The following is a 21,973-nucleotide window of genomic DNA, read 5'->3' as shown; positions in this document are numbered from 1 at the left end:
TGTTGTCCAGAAATCTCGCGTTTTTTTGGTACAAAACTATTTATTACTACAAAAATATCTAATTAAAACGCAATATCATGTTTTGGAAAGAAGTATACTTGTAAATCTTGGACGATTGTTGAGTGATAACTTCTTTAGTTAGGGATTATTTGAGGGCATTATATTTAAGGTAACATAATTGTAGAAATACTGTAACTTACCGCGGTAAGCGTCTTCTGTAAGTGCGGAAACAAAAAAAAATAGATATGTAACGCGTGCACATCTGCAAAAGTATATATTGTCGAAAGTGGAAGCGCATAATGACAATGATGTGAAGATGGTTCAAGTTCATTTAGTTTCAACCACAGTTTGCTGAGGTCGTGCTGACAAACCAAAAACAAGAAATCCCGTCATCTCTCCCAAGTGAATGATGATGGAAGAGCTTGCTCGGAACTGACCGGTATAACCCGCGAATGCTCCTTCCTCGACCATTATATAAGCACGTGGCATGTTGTTATGGGGGTGATTGTATATACACTTATATGAACAATGTTTTATTATTTACATATAGATGCAATAATATACTTATATACACACACAATGTAACCGATGCAATTAAATACATGAATCATATTACTGCTTACAAAGCTGCGACATGCGTTTTCTTTTGAAGATTGCAATATTGTGGTTGGTGAGGGACGTGGTGAGAGAATTTTGACTTATAGGTAGCAGTTCAAAGTTGGAAGAAGCAGTGACAATTCATGTCCCGAGTCTAGGTTCTCTTGCCGCCTCTGCTTCGTGGGCTCTCACTCCGGGGTCCGCCCATCGGCAAGCCTTCTTTGCAGCACAAAGTGCCCACAGTGCCTTACAGATGTGTTGTGGGTACCACGCTCATCAGCAGAATGACCGATGGCACAGTGACACAGTGCGTACTTCACTAATTTATGAAAGTTAAGCTGGGCGTGTAGTGGGTACATTGCACAGCTGCACCTCTAGTGCGCATCCCAAAGGACATGCGCCGAGCATAAGAAGCTGAGTGAGCAAGCTCCTAAAAAAAGGTGTGCCCGGCATACACAAACGAGAGGCTTCACCTGCGCAGTGTTTTAAATCAACTTGACAGAAGTGATTTCACTGTCGAGAAAGTATTGGGACCATGGCACTGCCCATCCAATTTTCGAAAGGCAACGAAAGCACTGTTGCATTTTCTCAAAGACACCGGCCTGTTTAATCGTTTGTGATGGTGAAACTGTTACGCGTTGGCCCAGTCAGTGACCTTTTATCTCCTCCTGTATAACCTTCCTTCCCTCTCCCCTTCCCCAGTGCAGGGTATAGCCAACCGGGGCTCAGCCCTGGTTAACCTTCCTGCCTTTCTCCTTGTGTTCTCTCTCTCTCTGGTTTATATGAGCATTAAGGAATTCCGGGTGGTCACAATTCTTCCACGACCCTGCAGTACAACAGTATTAAAAAAAAAGCTCGGGTATTTTTTCGGGCAGCCTGGTCTTCTGATGAAACAGGTTATTTGGATTTGAACGCAGCACGTAGTGTGTTCTGAGTGAATATGATTGCGAAACCAAAGGTGTCAAATGAATATAACCTTACGTGCATAGCTCTAGACACTCTTTTTAAAAAAGTGTATTCAAAATGCTATTGAAACAACCCTGATTAAAAGGTTTACTTCAGTGAATTGTCATGACGAATGTTACATAAAAATTGGTCATGAATAAATTTCGTTTGAGAGCGGCACTTCAAAGACTCTTCGTGGAAACACTACTAACACCCCTTAGCGTTAGAAACTGCGACCAGGTGCCATGGTCTAGTGATTATTGGGTTCTATAGGTTATCCGAAGGTCGCGGGATGGAATCCCGATTACGGTGTTTGCGTTTTTACGGTGACAAATTTCTAGAGGCCCCTGTGGTTAGATGTAGGTGTATGTTAAGGATCCCCAAATTGTCGAAATTCCCAGACGAGTCCATTACAGCGTCTCTCACCATCTTATTGTGCTTGTGGAGGAAATAAAACTCCAAAAATAGTAGTACAAACTGTACTTTCGAAACTCTTCCTTGAATCTCTATTTTGAAACTTCTCCTTAAAAACATCACTCTAGAAATTATACTTCGAACACTCCTGTAAAAAAAAAAACTTAAGGAACTCCCCCAACAGGAGATCGTTTTATTCACTGCACTTTAAAAGCTCCTGTCTAGAAACTTAAGAAGTTCCACTGTACGAGCCCATGCACTTGCCAGGGAAACTTCACTAGCGCGTCAGAAACTAGTCTTGGTCTTGGCTTAGCACTGTCTGTAAGTCGATTGTATGATACAAATCTAAACTTTTCATGTTGCCCATCAGTTACGTTATGACAAAGGGACGGATTTTAGGCAAACGAATGTTTTAGTTCTTTGCGCTTCTTTCAGGCCACTCTGATATACCAGCATGAACTCGAGCACAAGAAGCGCATTTAATCTTTTTTTATTCTGCCTATAAATGCCTGCTTTGATGTTTCTGCCCGAATGCCCTTGAGCGGGTGTAAACGCGTACATTTTCAAATTCGGCGATTATAAACACTATTTATCCTAAAGTTTCGCTTTGAGGTGCAGTTTGAGACGACTATTCGTGTTGTCAGGCAATGCCGTTTGGAAATTAAAGGCTGTCAACCTAGTCCTCTTGATATAAACCAATTCTTGGAAAACAGTGGCTAGAAGCAATGGATTGGGAAGTGCCGGCCAGCGTGTGCCACTATGCCACATGTACGTGTCCACACAATTGCGTTTTTGTATGTAGTCTTCTTGATATGTGCAGTTCCCACAGCATATCTTTTATCGATTGACGTAGAAATTTTCGTATTTACATACAAGATGACGCCTCCCAACGGCGCAATTTCTTGTACTTTACATATAAAAAAAACGAAGAAACATATTGTAACATCTCCGTTGCCTTCGCTTACTACATGTCTAAAAAGTAATAAAAAAGCCTTAAATGGCCCGCACCAGTGTCAGGATCTTGTGCCTGCTGAGGTCGGCACCGTCGGGGTTCGGGCCTACAGGCCACAGGTCGGCAGCACTGGCGACTTTGCCCGCGTGAAGTTTAATGATGACCATCGTGATTCCCGGGAAATCGCTGGTGGTAGAATGAGTGACAATATCAGTCACTTCTGAATGAGAAAAGCATGTGCGATGTGTGCGAAATGCATGCAAAGGTTTTTTTAAGGGACTTTGTTAAAAATCCCAAGCTTAGACGTGTCAGAAACGTCTGACCAAGAGTAATACTGATTCATGCTAGTATATCAACAAGTTTTCGATTGTGGTTCCGAAAAGTAGACATGATTGTGCGCAAAATACTGCCATAGCTAATTTAAAGCTAGGAAGGGTGCTGAATAACGCATAAAATTTGTTCATGAATACTGATGCTTGCGTGATGCGAAGTTCCATTAATAATCACTCTTAATATAGGATCGTGCTAGTGAGTGCAAGGTCTCGTACATGGCGGGATCGCAAATGGGCAATATTAAGTGTAAATGCAAAAGTGTGCTTCGTGTAATCATTAACTCGGGGTATAACGGTTAATCACATATCATAATGTTCGGTTGCCCTAAATGGAGGTAGAGACATAATCGATTTATTGTTGAACAAGGTACGGATATTGTCTACTTGGTGATTTATAGATGGGAGGGAACCACGAAAAATAGAGCACAAGCAGAGGGAAGGGAACAGATAGTGTTACTAACGGCTGGCCCAAGGTAGTTTTCAGTACATTCCTTTTTGCGTACGCCTTGAGTTTGGGGGAAGATGAAAGTTTGAAAAGTTGAACAATTAGTGAACACGGGGTGCAGCTGGAGTCGTAGTTTTGACAAGCTCGATTAAAGGGCCACTCACCAAGTTCGACAATTTTCAGATGACAAGTGTCATGCGTAGATGAGACGTTCAGGATCACGGCTGCCAAAATTTGCAACCCTATACGCGCCGCGGAAATGGGCCAAAGTTCAAGACGAACGCTGCTCCCCCTGCCTTTTGCGGACGCGCGCCCAGAAAATGGGGGCATGACGTTCGCGTATGAATAGCCCTACGTACACGGCAATGCAGTGACGTTGGTCCTCTACGTAGACGACTATGCTCTGCCGTTGCCAACGGTGGCACGTGATATGGCGAAATTATTCAACACGACATGCGTCGTTTATATATATCTTGCTTGAAGAGATTAATAAATCTCTAGATAAATATTGAGATGCAATATGCTTATTGAGCGTCCTTTTTTCATTCCCCCCCCCCCTCCTCGAATTGTAACTAGATGCGGGGCTAATGTGCCGGCGTTTCGCATGCGTTCGTGTCTCCGCGGACAGCGCATCGAGCACACGACAGCCGCGGAACGCTCCTGTGCGTTCGCGCACTCATTGTGCTCATCTATTTCAGTGCCTCCTCTGTCTATCCTTTCGCGTCTAAGCCAGAGTTTCCAAACCATCCCGCAGAAACAGGCAGCAGACCTCAAAACAACGCTAGTCAAAAATGAAAAAAGAAACGCCGCTCACGTGGGCGGGGGTTGGGCCTGTTCGGGCCCCGGAGAGAGAAGAGATTTGGCTTGCGAAGGTTACGCGGAGGAGCGGCAAGGGTTTCGAGCTTACCTTCTCTCATCCACGCTTCGCCCCACTTCCCCCCCCCCCCAAAAAAAAAACTGTTTCCTCAGCTCATGATGAACCTATGAAAAAATTCTTGTCGCAAAATGTTCCTCATTGGACACCCAACAACTTTTACGGTCTAACTAAAATTTGGTATAGGGCCTGGTCAGTGGTCCTTTAACGAAATATAAACAACAGAAGTCAGCTTGTTGCGGCGCAAATGACACCCCGTGTTCGCGAATTGTTGATGCCTACACCTTGTTATTGCATTTGTATGAAGATTTATAATCATTTTTACCACACTTCTGCTTCGGACATGTCTGTAAAAAATAAAGCTACTAGGCTACTAAGTTGTTAAGGTACGGTAGCTAGACAGGACACTAGCAAGCTGTGCCAGGAGACGAAGAACCTCATTAAAAAGCCTCAAAGCATGAGAGCCTCAAATACAACAGACAAAATGAAATAAGCAGAGCTTTCGAAACTGATTAATAAGCGTAAGGTATCCGATGTAAGAAGGTATAAAATAGAGGGAATCGAACACGCTCGGAAGAACGGAAGAAGCGTCAAAGCAGTGAAGAAAAAACGTGGGATAGGCAAAACCCAGATGCATGCACTTATGGAAAAGGAAGGCAAAGTAGCTACCAATATGGACAGGATAGTTAAAATAGCGGAGGAGGTTTACAGAGACTTGTACAGTAGCCGGGAACACTATGACCATAATGTAAGAACTAGCAGTAACTAAATTGACATTCCACCAGTAATGACAGAAGCAGTCAGGAAAACCTTGAAGGGTATGCAAAGAGGCATGCTGCTGGTGAGGATCAGGTATCATCAGATCTGCTGAAAGAAGGGAATGTATTGTGTTAGTTAAATTGGTCCCCCTGTTTAAGAAGTTTTTTCGGATGGGGAGGGTACCAAATGTTGGAAGAATGCCTACATCATCTTAGTACATAAGAAAAGGGACGACAAAGACTTGATCGATTACAGGCCAATCAGCTTGCTCTCAGTCGTTTGCAAACTATTTACAAACGTAATTGCAAACGGAATTAAGACATTAGAATTCAATAAACGAAAGGATCAAGCAGGATTTCGAACAGGTGACATAACAATCGCCCAAATTTATATTATAATTCAGGTGACCGTGAAATGCTCAGAATACACCCAACAACTATACACATTATTCATAGATTACGAGAAAGCACTTGATTCAGTAGTGTCATTAGCAGTCATTCTGGCACTGCGGAATCAGGGCGTTGACGAAGCATATATAAACATTCTCGAAGAAATATACAGTGAATCAACTGCCACTATAGTGCTTCATAAAGAAAGTGGCAGAATACCAATTAAAGTGCGTAAGACAAGCGGATACGATCTCTCCGGTGCTGTTTAACGCATGGTTACGGAAGGTTTTCAGAGGCCTAGAATGGGAAGAGTTAGAGATGAGAGTTGACGGAGCATAGGTTCGTGACCTCCTGTGATGCGGGTTTCTTGTTGCTGATTTGTTTTTCTCCCGGGCTGAGCCTCAGAGAGTTTTGTTAATAAGGACAAAGCCGTTCGGTTTCCAAGAAACACACAAAAAGTTTAATTGAAAAGTACAAAGGCAAAGATTCCTCACAAAACAAAACACTTAATAAACAGTTGACTGGACATGACGAAACACATCTGTAAACACCCAACAAGAACGTTCAAAGTCAGTAACTAAACCTAACGTTCGAAAGAGGCTGAGTGATGGGAGTAGCGCAAGAGTATCGGTGCAGTCTCACCCACAAGTTGGTTTTCGGCGGTGATGAGAAACCGGAACGCCGTGACTCCTGCGTCAGTGCGTGGGCTGGACGAGGACGAGGGAACGCTGGCTGCTGGCGACACGTCGAAAAGCCCTACCAAATCGTGATGGTTTCGGCTTGAGGAGCGTGGACACGTCGGAGACGGGAGAACGCAGGCTGGTGGCGACGCGTCCGGGAACTAGGGTCGACCTAGTCAAGCAGCTGGGCGCACAGCTCGGGCCCGGAGCCCGACGGCTGTAGCTCGCCTGCCGGAACCAAAGTCCGCAGGCCCTGGGAAAGGAGTTCAGGACCGGATGGCCACGGTCCTTTGGAGCGGGAACCCGACAGCAGGAGGCCCCGGCCGGTGGAAGTCCTGTAGGCTCGGGTCCGGAACCCAACGGCCCATCTTCAGCGCCCGGTCCGGTGACGACCTTCCGCTTGCACTGCCTGCCTCGAATTCCCCTTGCTCTCGTCTCCCCAGGCTCCTGCTTCAGCTCTGGCCCACTTGTCTCGTTCTCATTGGAGATACTACTGTTTCGTGGTGTCAAGCCATTGGGCCTTGAAATCTCCGTGTTCGCTGCCCATTGGATGTTTTACCTTTTGTTTACTTCACGTCCTGCCACGCATCCTCGTGCTTGACGCTCTTTAACGTCGTCATTCTTGTTTAAGCATCACCGCACGTGCACTCTGGTATTTCTCCTTTTGTTTTTTTTTTTCCGTGACGCGCACTTTTCGAAGGCGCGCACTTTGAACGCGCACCACACATCACACCTCCGTATCGCCGATGACATCGCATTGCAAAGTAACTCGGTGGATGAATTGCAATTCATGATTACTGAATTACATAAGGAGAGCAGAAAGGTAAACCTTCAAATTAATCTGCAGAAAGCGAAAGTAATGTACAACAACCTCGGAAAAGAACAGTGCTTCGAGATAGGTAGCCGTGCACTTAAGGTTGCAAAAGAGTACATCTGCGTAGAACAGTTAGTAATCGCGGACCCGAACAACTAGATTGAAGTAGCTATAAGAATAGGAATGGGGTGGAGCACATCCGGCAAGCATTCTCAAATCTTGGCTGGTAGACTAGCGCTCTCTCTCAAAAGGAAGCTATATAACAGCTGCATCTTGCCGGTTTACCTAGGGAGCAGAAATTTGGAGGATTACAAAGAGGGTTCAGTTTAAATTGAGGACGACGCCGCGAGTGATAGAAATATAAATAATAGGTGGAACCCTAAGGGACAAGAGGAGAGAGGCGTGTGTCAGGGAAGAAACGTGTGTTATGGACATTTTAGTCGAAATCAAGAAGAGGCCACGGGCAGGGCACATAGCGCGAAGTCAAGTTAGCCACTGGTCATCAGGGATCGTAGACCGGATTTTAAGATAAGGCACGCGGGTGGAGGGGAGACAGAAAGTTAGGTGGGAAGATGAGATTAGGAAGTTTGCGGGTATATAGTGGTAGCAGCAAGCACAAGACCAAGTTGACTGGCGTTACATGGGAGGTGCCTTTGTCCTGCTGGGGGGGGGGGGGAGGGTAGTCAGGCTGTTGCTGATGGTGATACTGCTTATCAGATGTGAATCATCTTATGGTCGAGTTCAATCTGGTGTGCGGCATGACAGCCCTTGCTGCACAAACGTGCTTCTTCCCCCTCTCTCTTATCCTTCGTTCTCCCGTCTCGCCTCGCAACGCCAACGCAAGCAGCCTCTGTTAGCTTATGCTCGCTCCCCACCTATTTCCAAGGACATATACACAAAACCCTATCTAGTGAGCAGTTCATAAAACTTGAAGTAGCTACATAATACTACGTACAACATACTACATGCAAAGGGACAAGGTACCGAACCACAACCTAAGAAGCTTCGCCCCTAAATCCGACTGCCCGCGCTGCACAAGCCTTCATTTACCACCCCTATATCTAGGCACGGTATCTTGACCTTCAAAGTAGCGGTGGTAGAATTTTTTTTACTGCGCGTTGTTGAACAATAAGAATTCGCAGCTTACGTGTTACAGACTGCGGGTCTATGTGTCTAACCAGAGCCTTCTGTCCCTCACTGCCCATTAGCAGCCATTGACATGCTTCAGTAGAAACCATCGATCCATCATTGCGTGGTTTGCGCTCTCCAGGTTTCTGTCCAGCGCAACGCCATGGTTAGCGCCAGCGTTAACGCCGTCGCGAGTGTAAGCGTGAACACCCGCTGCTTCACATAGTTCCTTCTAGCGGGAGATAGATGGTTGATTTGTCGTCTCGTTATCGCAAAGAGTTGTGTACGAAAAGGAGAAAATGAGCAGCGAAAACATCTTTCTTCTAACGCTTGCATCTGGGTAATCTGAACGCTGTTCATTAGGCCACTGAAAGACGAGAGCTTACACAGTGGCTTCCTTGGACTTTTCGAGGATAACTTTGCCTTGTGTGCCATCAGTGAGGGAGACACCCAGAGCACAGTGCCTTGTGGAGTCACCCTTGCTTCTTAGGAACTCATCCACCACCTTTTTCACAAAGAGAACATGCGAACAAACAACACAGAGCGAAAAAAAGTTTCACTTAATTGTACGTTCTCGCTTATGGGTATGTTGAAACTCAAAAGGATTGTTGTTCTGGCAAGCTTGCATTACAACTTGTTCAATATAAGACACAATACCTAAGAAGTGGACTGGATTGGTGGCATTCCGTGCATAGCTAAACGGTGGAAGCACAATCATTATCATTGGTACTTTTGTTTGTGTTCGCACCATGTGACCGCTACGTAATCACAAAAGCTAAGCCTGAATCTTAATAATACTGGCCTCGAGCAGATACTACGCATAGTCTTGTACGTAGCCCGATGGCGATGCGGTTGCCTAGTTATGGCGTACTTAGCTCTGAGATATCGTTATAGGTTGCAGTGAGGCATTTTTTTTGGGGGGGGGGGCATGAAAAACCTATGGACTACATAGACTTTCTGCAGCTGATTTGAACACAATAGACCTTGCACCTAATGCATGAGGCTACCCTTTGGCGTTAGGTATCTTTGCAATTGGACTGTCATATTCACTAACAGTATGTCCGGCATGAAGATTTGCTTGAACTCGCATATGGGAAAACGCTAGTGAGAGTGCTTTTGGTGAACACACGGGCCCCGCCTGTAACAAACAAAGGCAGTATGACGAAGCGTCGAAGAACTTAGGATTCGCTATTTTCAATATCTTAGATCCTGTAGGAAGATATATCCACAAATGCCTTTACTTTTGATGGCACCGCACTCGCCAAGCGTGACTGTGTGCACAGGGAACCGCCATAACACCATAAAAATAACGAGTGTATGCCCACAAATGCCTCTGAATATACGGCAGCAGAAACCACTAAGATATTCTGTGCAGATAAGAAGTGATATGTGCCTAATTTGAATGGTTTGTAGGTGGCACTCTTCTCACGTTTGTTTTCTTTTTTTTAGTGAGGATGTCACCCGCTGGCGCGAATGACTACATCTTAATAGACGTAACACCGCATGCTTAGTTATTGGATAGCATACACAGCTGCTACCTGTAGGTACAACATGCTACCGCCCTTCTTGTAGTTCTCGAAGTCCGCCACGTTGAGCATGCCGAAGTGAACCATGCCGGAAGCGAAGAGCGTTTCCATGGCTGCCATGACGTCGGCCTTGTCGTTGTGTACTGACTGGGCGATTGCGCTGAAATAACATACAAGGTAGACGTTACTGACTTCCACAGCATGTCGTCAATCGCTGATTGATTGAAAAGATAAGCAGGTTTCCTGGCAACGACACTAGTGAGTTAAGTGAGCCGCGTGTATTTAGAGAATTTGGTTAAGTACGGGAGAAAGAATTGGGTCTGCTAAATGGCACGGTGACAGCCCACATCGTCGAGACGTGCGCGAGTGGTATCAGAGAGTATGCCCAACGTATACTCAACGTTCTAGACGGAATTATTGTTGGTATGAAAGACCCAAACAAGACCTCTAGGAAACAGTTCAAAGACAGGAAAGCAGTCGCATATTTCAATCTATATGTCTTATGAGAGCAGAGAGCTGAAAATAAAATTGCAGGCTGGCAAACGCGATGTCACAACCATCTGTGTCCGCTGACTTAAAGGTGAGTTATGTGTTAATATTCCCTGAAAAAAAAACTGCGTTTTTTTTCAGGGACGAAGCTCTTCACTTGGTCAGCCGTCCTTTCGTGCTGTGTAGCCAGCGTTTCCACGGAGTGAATGGTGATGAGTGGGGCGAAGCGTTCGTTCGTCCGATGCGTCCTAGAGTGTGATAGGAGTGACGGACGGAGGGACAGATGGACAAACGGACAGATGAATGGACGGACGCACGGATAAACGGGCATATACACGTACGGATGGACGCATGCACGAATGAATGGACGGACGGACGCTTCGTCCCACTCATCACCATTCACTCCGTGGATACGCCATGACTTCGTTTTTCCTGACGTCTGCGACTTTAAAAATAAAGCGACACGCGAACTCTCTTTGGATATCATTACAATATGGTGGAGAGTTGCGGGACACAAAAGAGTGAAAACACGTCTTTTTGAAGAGAACCACGTACTTGGCAAATGAGGGTCCACCAAAAAGGGTAACGGATATACGCCCTTTATTTTCTTCTTCCTATCACAGTCTAAGTTGCCTGACACACCCAACTTTCAAGTAACCCGGTTTTTCTGCTCTCCCATAGTAGAGTACCAAGTACTCTAGGGCGTTAAACACTTTCTCTAAGCAAAGAAATTAGGGGCAACTAATTAGGAGAAATCTCCCACCGGCACCACCTTGGAGATCAAAATGTAAGACTAGTTACACACTACTATTATGACTACGAGGGACGAACGGATGCCGCTATAAGGAGCTTCGGCGTTCTAGTCTTCAATGCGGTCAGCGATCCGGCGGTGTTGCTGCCGGGTGTCCACTCGCGACTTTGCCCGCCAGTTTTTTTTTTTTGAGGCCTGATCCCATCGTCGTCGGCCCCTGCCGGGACCAATGAGGATGGCGTCAAGGCCTGCGGCGCTCCCGCTTAAGGATCACTGCTTCAACTTCGCCGTCTCGGAGGGGACAGCGTCCGTCGACAAGATCATCGATGGCCTCGAATACGTCAATGGGAGTGAAGAGGTGCTGTTCCTGCAACACCTCGGAGCTTCGAAGTTCCTACTTGCGGCTCGGTCGGCTGCACAAGCAACCAAGTTGATGGTAAACCAAGGATTCAAGTTACAAGGTCACAAGGTACAAGTTGAAGCAGTCGGGGCGCTGTTATGCCTGCGAGTCCACATCGAACGTCCATGCCTCTGAAAAAGGCAATCTGTGTCAAGGCAAGTCCGCGAGCCCGCCCTGACGCGAACAACTCAACGGCGTCATCACGCCGCAATGCCTCTCTACCGCGCACGCACAGTGAGTCACCTCAGCCAGTGAGCCCGTCGAGCAAGCAATCAGCGCCTTCCTGTCTGGCGAGTCTGACGCAATGCGTGGCGACGTCACTCGTCCTTGGGTGCAGCCACGTGCAGCGCAGCGGCTCGAGATTCGATGAGAATGACGCGGCCCAGCGGCGACCTCATTGGAGGATTCTGACCTCACGACCAGCGGCGCTTCTGGTTGGACATTTGGTTACTCAAAGAATCCACCCGGTGCATATAAAAGAAGCCCTGCGGCGCGTCGCGAGCAGTAGACCTATGTGTTAGAAAGGAGAGCTCGGCTCTTCGGATCTCTAAGCTGTCGGCCCCAGTGCCGAATTTGTAACGCCTCTGTATATATGCTGCACATAAACCTTGTTTAACTCATCGTTGTCCCGTCCACTCGTCTATCAGCTCTGCCCAGAAGCAGTCGCGAGCTGAGAAACACACGCTACAAAACAGCTGGTGACCTTCCCGGCGGAGTTCGAAGCAGTGGCGCCTTCGGGACCGTGTTGGCGTCGCCGTCTTTCGTAACAGTGAGAGCAGCGGTGATATTTCGTGGCGCCCTTCGTAACCTCATCGGAGGCGCGCTTCGTAACAGTGGTTGGCAGCTGCGGGATCGGCCGGCGTCAGTGACATCGATGCGGTGAGTGCCTGATGTTTTCCCCTCAGTTCACCAGACTACTCCAGCACAGGTTATAGTAGTTCAGAAAAGGGCTGTGTGAAGCATTCATCATTTGTGGGGTTTAACGTCCCCAAACCACCATATGATTATGAGAGACGCCGTAGTGGAGGGCTCCGGAAATTTCGACCACCTGGGGTTCTTTAACGTGCGCCCAAATCTGAGCACACAGGCCTACAACATTTCCGCCTCCATCAGAAATGCAGCCGCCGCAGCCGGGAATCAAACCCGCGCTCTGCGGGTCAGCAGCCGAGTACCTTAGCCACTAGACCACCGCGGCGGGGCGTGTGAAGCACTAGAGTAAGCGTTGAGCGTTTCCAGCAAAGTCAGAGCGCTTTGAAACCAAAGGTAATGCTGAGGGTGAAAAAAACGGCAGTGTCAAAATTGCTTGCGCGTCTTGCTAGGTGACTTATAGTGGGTAAGGCAAGTAAATTGTTAACAGGGGCAAACAGCAAGAGGCTAGTGTGAACGATGGAGAACCTTAAACTGAAGGAACTCATCGAAATTTGTGAGGAATTCGGCATTACTTTGGGTCGCGCGAAACGAAAGCAAGCGATCTTTGAGATCATGAAAGATGAAGGAGTGTCAGCTCAGGAAGTCGGTGAGGCCTGGGCGGATATCAACTGAAAGGCGCGAACGTCGCGAGCGCGAGGAGGCCGAGAGACAGGAGCGCCTCGAGTTGAAACGAATAGAATTGGCAATCCTACAGTGTTCGCAGGCGCCTAGCGTAGCTTCTCCGACTATTCAGGTCAGCCGTTATAAAATTCGGGACGAACTGCCACCGTTAGTGGTAGGCGAGGACATGGTGAAGTATCTCGTCAAGTTTGAACACGTCTGTGAGCGAAATGCTTTAGAGCGGTCTCTTTGGGCGCAGAACCTGTTAGCTCTTCTTCCCGGCGAAGTGTCCGACGCGATAACTTGCTTGTCGAGGGAATCGTTTGAGAGCTATGACGAGGTTAAGGGAGTGCTCTCGAGACGTTATAAGTTGTCACCCGAGGCTTTCAGGCAAAGGTTCCGGTATGCTAAAAAGGGGAATGAGTCACACGTTGACTTCGAGTTTCGTCTTAAAGCCGATTTAATTGATAGGCTCAAGGCCGAAGGTGTTTATGACGATCGCGATAAAGTGGTAGAATGCATCTCATTGGAGCAATTCTACTGCTGCATCGAGGAGAATGTCAAGCTTTGGCTGCAGGACAAACTTTGTGAAGTACAGCTGAACAAGGCAGCAGAGTTAGCTGAGGAGTATTATACTCGCCGAAAGTTGCATAGCAGGGCAGTGCGCGTTGAAAAGGATGAAAGGAAAAGGGGCTTTTCAAAGAAACCTGATCAATGGAAGCCGCGAATCTGCTACAACTGCAGAAAGGAAGGGCACATCGCGATAAACTATAAGCAAAAGTTTGCGACTATTCGAGAATCGGAAAACAAATGGAAGCCGCGAATCTACTACAACTGCAAAAAGGAAGGGCACATCTCGATAAAATGTAAGCAAAAGTTTGCTTTCGCAACAATCCGAGAATCGGAAAAGGACATGCGGTTGTTAGAGCCGTATCTCCAAGAAATTAGGGTGAATGGGAAAACGTGTCGAACACTTAGAGACTCAGTGGCAACCATGGACGTTGTCCATGCTTCATCGGTGTCTCCGGATGACTTTGCAGCCCCGCCGCGGTGGTCTAGTGGCTAAGGTACTCGGCTGCTGACCCGCAGGTCGCGGGTTCAAATCCCGGCTGCGGCGGCTGCATTTCCGATGGAGGCGGAAATGTTGTAGGCCCGTGTACTCAGATTTGGGTGCACGTTAAAGAACCCCAAGTGGTCAAAATTTCCGGAGCCCTCCACTACGGCGTCTCTCATAATCACATGGTGGTTTTGGGAAGTTAAACCCCACAAATCTAATCTAATCTATCCGGATGACTTTACAGGAGAATGCGCATGGATTAGGCAAGTCGCCGAGGAGCAGAGTGCTTGCTTACCAATCGCTACGGTTGTCATTGAAGCCCCGTTCGGTAAGCTTCGCACCGAAGCGGCTGTGTCTGCCGTGCTTCTTGATGGTTTTCCTTATCTTTTCTCTAACAACTCAGAGCAGCTTCTCAAAGAGCAGGGTAAATCGTTCTTCCCCAACTTAGCGTACATGGCCCTCACGCGATCGCAAGCGCGGAAGCTTTCGCAGCAGCTTGATCTTGTTCAATGCTGTGAACCTTCTAGTGACCTTGGCGGCGAGTCGACGGAACCTCAGAGAGGAAATTCTCCGTGTGAGTCATGTGAGCAGTCACTCGAGCGGGCCACCGCCGAAGCGACCAGTGCGGTTTCCGTAGCAGGGGGAGATGACATGGGGCCATTGAGTCAGAGCGAGAGGGGTGCAACGCTCTCGCCTGTAGCGGATGGTTGGAGTAATCTGTCAAGGGTTGATCCAGAAACGCTCATTCGAGAGCAGCGTGAGGACCTTTCGATTAAAGCACTAAAGGAAAGCGTAAACTTCAGAAAAAAGAAAAGAATGTTTCTTTTTTTAGGAAAGCAGGGCTCCTGTATCATAGCTACACAAATGCGCAAGGTCGCAAGTATGAGCAGCTCTTGGTGCCACAAAAGTATCGTCGCCACCTATTGCAACTGGCGCATGAAAACGCATGGGCAGGGCATCTCGGCATAAAAAAGACCAAGGCTAGAGTTTCCCTTGAGTTTTATTGGCCGAAATGCTGGAAGGATATTGAAGACTTTGTACGCTCTTGCGACACTTGTCAGAGAGTGGGGAAATCCACGGACAAGTGGAAGGCATCCATGAAGCTTGTGCCAATTATCACAGAACCTTTTCAGCGCCTAGCGATTGATATGGTCGGGCCACTGCCAGAGTCAAGGCAAGGTAATCTGTACATCCTGACGGCTCTCTGTGTAGCCACAAAATTTCCGGAAGCGATACCACTTAAGGAGCTCAATTCCCCTCATGTCGTGGATGCACTTCTATCTATATTTGCCCGCGTCGGATTTCCTTCTGAAATCCTATGCGACAAAGGTAGTGTCTTAACCAGCTGCTTTCCCTCTACCTTTATGGATAAATGCGGAATAAATGTAGTGCACAGCTCGATCCATCACCCGCAATCTAATCCGGTAGAGCGTATGCATTCCGTTCTGAAACGGATACTGAGAGCTCTTTGCTATGAGCACAAATGCGACTGGGAAGCGTGTGTACCTCCCGCTATGTTCGCTTTAAGATCAGCTCCTCATGAGAGCACTGGTTTTAGCCCTGCAGAGCTTGTCTGCGGCAGGAGTTTGAGAACACCATCGCGGATGCTGCGCGAGTCCTGGGAGGGTTTCGATGAGGACCCTAATGTAGTTGCGTATGTTCTAGACCTCCTTCAGATGCTTGGAAAAACGAAAGATCTAGTGGAAAGCCACATGAAGGCTGCACAAGTGTTGTCGAAGGAGGACTACGACAAATCGGCGAAGAAGCGTGCTTTTGAAGTTAATAGTCGGGTAATGCTGCTGCGGCCGTCCAAAAAGAACAAGTTTGAGGTTCATTGGGAAGCGGCCATCAAAGTAATATTGAAGCTTTCTGATACCAATTATGAAGTGAAATTAGGAAGGCGTCCAAGCAAAATTTACCACAGTAACTTGATAAAACCATACGTTCAACGTCAAGCGGTCGTAAATCTGCTGTTGAATGCTTCAGAGGAAGAAGGGCAGAAAGTTTGAGTTCTAGTGATGTAATCAGAAGGGGATTGGAGGTAATCTTGGAGCAGTTGAACCTAGAGCCTAGGTTAAGTGAAGTTCAAGAGGAGGACCTGAGAAGGATTGTTTCCGAGTTTGAAGACGTGTTTTCGGACCGTCCCGGAAACATGACGGTGATCGAACACGATATCGAGCTAACTTGTGAGAAGCCAATTCGTAGCAAGCCGTATCGTTGTTCCCCTGTGCAAAAGCAGATCATGAAAGAGGAGATCGATAAAATGCTGGAGTTGGGAGTCATAGTACCGGGCGAGAGTGACTATACATCCCCTCTAATATTGTTTCAAGTGCCAGGAAAAGATCTGAGGCCATGCATCGATTATCGGCGTCTTATCGCCATAACTCCAGACCAAACTTACACGATACCAAACCTAGAGGAGAGGGTGGAAACTGTGTCACAGTCCAGCTATATTTCCACGTTAGACCTCCTGCGAGTGTATTGGCAAGTCCCCTTGACGAAGTGTGCTAGCCGCTATGCCACATTTGTTTCTCCATTTGAAACGTATCGTCCACATAAGCTGAGCTTTGGATTGAAAAATGCGCCATTTTGTTTTTTAGGCTTGATGAACCGCGTTCTTAAAGGCCTCTCTGAGTTCGCTCTGCCGTATCTTGATGATGTCGCCGTCTTTTCCAACAACTGGGAAGAACATGTCGGGCATTTAGGCGTCGTGCTTAACAGGTTGAAAGAGGCTGGCCTTACCGTGAAACCTACTAAATGTCACCTAGGGTGTGGCGAGGAGTCTTACATGGGGCACGTTGTGGGGCGTGGCCGGCGTAGACCTTCAAAAATTAAGGTAGCTGCCGTCGTGAACTATCCACTACCAACCACAAAATCTGAGATTAGGGCATTCTTGGGCCTGGCTGCATACTATCAGCATTACGTGCAAAATTACTCTAGCATGGCCAGCCCTCTAACTGACGCACTTCGAAAATCCGAGCCGGTTAAAGTAGTATGGGACTCGGAAAAGGAGAATGCGTTTGGTCAGCTAAAACAAGCCCTAAGCGAAAAGCCCGTTCTCATGGCACCCGATTTTTCTAAGAGATTTGTGATTCAATGCGACGCGAGTGATTGTGGCATGGGAGCTGTATTGTGCCAGGAAGACAGTGCTGGTAACGAAAGGCCAGTTTTGTATTTAAGTCGAAAGCTCAGCGGCAGGGAAGAGGCATACAGTACTTCCGAAAAGGAATGCGCTCGCCTCGTGTGGGCCGTTCAAAAGCCAGCTTGTTATGTCTCCGGTTCGAGGTTTGTGGTCGAAACGGACCACTGTCCTCTAACCTGGTTAAATAACATGTCGCCTAAAAGTGGCCGGTTACTGACGTGGAGCATGATACTCCAACAGCACAACTTTGACGTTCTCTACAAAAAAAGAAAGATAAACACTAATGCAGACGCATTGAGCCGTGCGTTTAGTTAGTACCTTCTCCACCTTTCGGTTTCTCGCTGGTGATTCTGGGCCAAATTTCGTCCTCACCACGGCCTTAGCTGAGCGCTCTCGTCCAAAATGAGCTCAAGGAGGCCACTTTATGTTCTATTCTATTTCGTTACGTTGTTGTACGTGTAAAAAATTGAGTTCTCATTTTGAGAGTCCTGTGTCCCACATGTGCCTCTTGATGTAGAGGGAACGAAATTCCGATAGACACGTAGCTAGGTATATGTTGTACTACACTTTGTCTGGTGTTCTGTCGGGTGACCGAGGGCACTTGCTTGTGTCGTGTGTTGTCTGTTGTCGAACCGTTCTTGAGAAGTTGCAGAACCATCTAAAAGTGCTGAAACCAAAGATTGTCAGAAGAGACGAGCGAAGCTGGTCGACTAGTTATGGCGACAAGCCAGTGGAGCTTGGATCCGCCCTCAAGAATGGGATGTGTTCCCGGAACAGAGTCTGGAGCTGCATTCTCCCCATGGCCCTTGAGGCGAACCTGGAGGGACCTGGCGAACGAGCGCACCTGACACCCGAGCCACGTGGTAGCAGCTCGTATTTCCGGCGCATTGTCTGGCGGCGGGGGTGCTGTTTTGCCTGCGAGTCCGCAGCGAACGTCCATGCCTTTGAAAAAGACAATCTGTGTCAAGGCCAGCCCGCGAGCCCGCCTGACGCGAACAACTCAACGGCGTCATCACGCGGTGGTGCCTCTCTGCCGCGCACGCACAGTGAGTCCCCTCCGCCAGCGAGCCCGCCGAGAAAGCAATCGGCGCCTTCCTGTCTGGCGAGTCTGACGCAATACGTGGTGACGTCACTCGTCCTTGGGTGCAGCCACGTGCAGTGCAGCGGCTCCAGATTCGATGAGAATGACACGGCCCAGTGGCGACCCTATTGGAAGATTCTGACCTCACGACCAGCGGCGCTTCTGGTTGGACATTTGGTTACTCAAAGAATCCACCCGGTGTATATAAAAGAAGCCCTGTGGCGCGTCACGAGCAGTAGACCTATGTGTTAGAGAGGAGAACTCGGCTCTTCGGGTCTCTAAGCTGTCGGCCCCAGTGCCGAATGTGTAACGCCTCTGTATATATGCTGTACATAAACCTTGTTTAACTCACCGTCGTCTCGTCCACTCGTCTATCAGCTCTGCGCAGAAGCAGTCGCGAGCTGAGAAACACACGCTACGAAACGGCTGGTGACCTTCCCGGCGGAGTTCGAAGCAGTGGCGCCTTCGGGACCGTGTTGGCGTCGCCGTCTATTGTAACAGTGAGAGCAGCGGTGAAATTTCGTGGCGCCCTTCGTAACCTCGTCGGAGGCGCGCTTCGTAACAGCGCCAAGCGTACAAGTCAGTGTGTACCACCTCCCGCAGTACGTGTTAGATGACGCAGTTATTTCAGCTCTTCAGCCATACGGAAAAGTGAAGGGTATCACATTTGTTACCTTGCAAAAGCATCAATCAACGTACACTGGTGCCTGCGTCGTCCGAATCGAGATGGCCAAGGCAGCCCCTAACTTCCTATCAATTCAAGGTCACCGCGTGATGCTGGATAATTGTGGTATGCGCAGAGTATGCGCACGCTGCAGCAAAGAAGGTCATGTTGCGGGTACTTGCACAACACTCTTCTGTCAAGGATGTGGCACCTTCGGCCATACATCTGAGGAACGTCTGTCCAAGTGTAAGCGTTGTAATGGGGACCACGCGACGAAAGATTGCTGCCGTCCCAAGTCATACGCAGACGTAGCGCAGAGCGCCTCACAGTCACTGAAAGAATTCCCAGAACGTGGAGAGAGTGCTTCGAAGAGAACAACCCAAATTGGAACCTCCAGACACATGGAAGTTTTGCAACGCAAAAACAAGCCACGGCCACAGAAGATTCCAGATTATTGGAATGAAGACAGCGCAACTGACACAAAATTTAATAATGCCAAGACAGAAGACGCCAGCGGCGTTGATGCCGCGTCGCCATGCACAACAAGTGACAACGACGTTTCTGCGCTGACTGGGGACATCGCAGCGTTGTCATCTCCCACAACGTCGTCAGTGGAGCCCAGCAACGCTGTGGAGACGCAGAGTGCGTCTGCTACGTCTTCATCAGAGGAACTCAAGGCAATAGAAAACGAACAATCCTCGAACGCATCCCCACTGGAGGAAGCGTCCCAAGCATCTCGGAGCGCTGGCCAACCGGGAAAATCGCTCCGACCTTCCAAGGCAACAAGTGCAAGTGACGAGCTCTATGAACGGGGCACCTGTGGGCCTGGAAGGTAGCGTGAAGACGACGCCCACGAAAGAAGTAAACACTACGTCTTCAAGGAAACCTAACACGCCTCGCACACGCGCTGTACAGGCCCAAGAAGAAGCGTCCGACAAGACATCCAGACATCGTAGGAGCCGGTCACCATCACGAAAATTAAGGAGTGACAGATTTTCCCAAGCCTCACGATCGGTATCTTTGTCTCCTGAAAATACGTGTTCTCCCGACAAGTTGTATAGAGCCATAAACTTTCAGCGTCGCACCAAGCCTGGTAGTTCAAGCAGTGAAAGTGATGTCACCACCTCCGGTACATCCAAAAAGCCCCGAGTGGATTCGCCAAACCGAGATCCATTACCTGATGCGGGTGAGGACTCAATGTTTTTTTTTTCAATTTGTGCTGCCCACACCCATTCTTTCCGCTTCCTGTTGTTTGTACCGTTGCAATGCTTGCTTCCCAGCCGTACAACCACTATGCATTTGTTGTCTCTGATGCATGAAAACTGTTTATTATTCTATATGTTACGGTCATTCACGATGGAACCTTCTTGTGCCAATTTGTGAGCTCTATGCTTTGGTGGCTATGTCCTGTTATAGTAATTGCATCATGTGAGTTACGTTGCATGCTACGTGTAGCATTTCTGTTATTATTGGTGTTGCTTACTGGGTTCGTTCTGTCTGTGCGCGTGAGTAAATCTCAGCGCCAGTCTTTTGAGTATCATCATGTTGACTTCATCCACTGCCGCTTGACATAGGAGAGGCCGTGCCGTCCCCTTACGCATCGCTGTTAAAAAAAGAACAAAAAGATTGTTTCGTTTCCCCCTAAATTTATTTTAAATGGATAGGCTATCTTTCATGACTTTCAAAGTTCTTGGTTTCAAAGATCTCGTAAAACAACAGGAGATAATGAACCTTGTGCGCTCGCTCAGGGTCGACGTGCTTTTTCTGCAAGAGACCTACTTTCGAACGCGGCACGACATCATGACCTTCCGTACTACATTTTCAGTTGAAGCCTTTTTCTCCTTAATGCAGACGCAGTCGCGTGGCACCGGTGTTGTTTTTCTCAATTCGAGGTTCAGGCGGGGTGCGCATTGCCTCTTCGATGCAGAAGGCCATGTTATTGCGGTGGACATGTGGATAAACGACCAGAAAATCCGATTCACCATCTTTTACGCGCACCTGGTTAGGTCTCTTGCCAATCACTTTTTTAGAGGTGTCAGGTCATTCCTGCTAAATTCAGCACCGTGCGTGTTGTTAGGTGATTGCAACTGTGTTTTTGATTTTATTTGAGATATCCGAGGCCCTAGTCAAGGACAAAGCACATACCACTCGAAAGAGTTGCAGAAAATATGCAGAGAGTTGAAGCTGGTCGATGCATGGACAACGCTTCACGGGAACACCTTTGGAGCCACGCGCGTTCAGGGTACGTCTCAGAGCAGGATTGACAGAGTCTATATACCTAACGAGCTCGTTGCAAGTTTAGAGACATGCGATGTGATTTATTTAGCGCCTGGGCAACGCAAGCTCAGCGACCACATGCCAGTGCTGTTCACCTTGAAGGCCCAGCTTGGAAGGCATTGTTCCAAGTTGCGGCGAATGGATTCATCAATTTCAACTTATGAAGTTTTGGTATCTGAAATGCGCATGAATATCTATGCGTCTTTGGAAGACACGCCGCAAATTACGCCGACAACATGGGATCTCTGGAAGGCCAGATGGCATGTGATTGCGCAGGAGGCCGGGAAAATGCGCCACGCACGTCTAACATCACAAATGAATGAAACATTGAGGCGTATTCAAATCGTTGAGCGCGCAGGTAATCTTACCGGCGCTATTCAAGAGTACATTGGGGCCAAAAAGGCCAAATACGACCTCTTGTTGAGGGCAAGGTCTGGGGCTTTTAAACGCGCAGAGGAACTGCACTTGCCTACGGATGAACTAGGTACCTTAGCATGCGCACAGCGAGTAGGGGTAAGGAAACACCAGCCCAGTATTATCAGTGCAGCACGGACAAAGTGTGGGAGCATCGTCACAGATATCAAATCAATGGAGGAGGTCTTTAGAGCGCACTTTTAAAAGCTCTGCTCTGCAGATCATTGCTTCAAAGACAGCAACCAGCATCAAAGAGTCGCAGACTTTTGCGAAGGCTTGCCCATGCTGTGTCCTGAGGCATCTGATATGCTCT

At 47.9% G+C, this 21,973-nt stretch overlaps 1 protein-coding gene across 1 annotated transcript in view; it reads right to left on the bottom strand.

The window, feature by feature from the left end:
- Positions 1–9,827: 9,827 nt before the first annotated feature.
- The window catches only part of LOC142765981 (uncharacterized), a 125,174-nt gene continuing 113,028 nt past the window's right edge, over positions 9,828–21,973 (bottom strand). Inside the window, exon 5 of the mRNA XM_075867789.1 lies at positions 9,828–10,015. Coding sequence (XP_075723904.1) covers positions 9,841–10,015 — 175 coding nt within the window. The 3' untranslated portion in view covers positions 9,828–9,840. The remainder of the gene's footprint in view (positions 10,016–21,973) is intronic.

Source organism: Rhipicephalus microplus, chromosome 6 (genome assembly GCF_043290135.1).
Source record: "Rhipicephalus microplus isolate Deutch F79 chromosome 6, USDA_Rmic, whole genome shotgun sequence".
Taxonomy (NCBI): domain Eukaryota; kingdom Metazoa; phylum Arthropoda; class Arachnida; order Ixodida; family Ixodidae; genus Rhipicephalus; species Rhipicephalus microplus.
The sequence above is the reverse complement of the archived record's forward strand: the minus strand, read 5'-3'. Positions and strand labels throughout refer to the sequence as shown.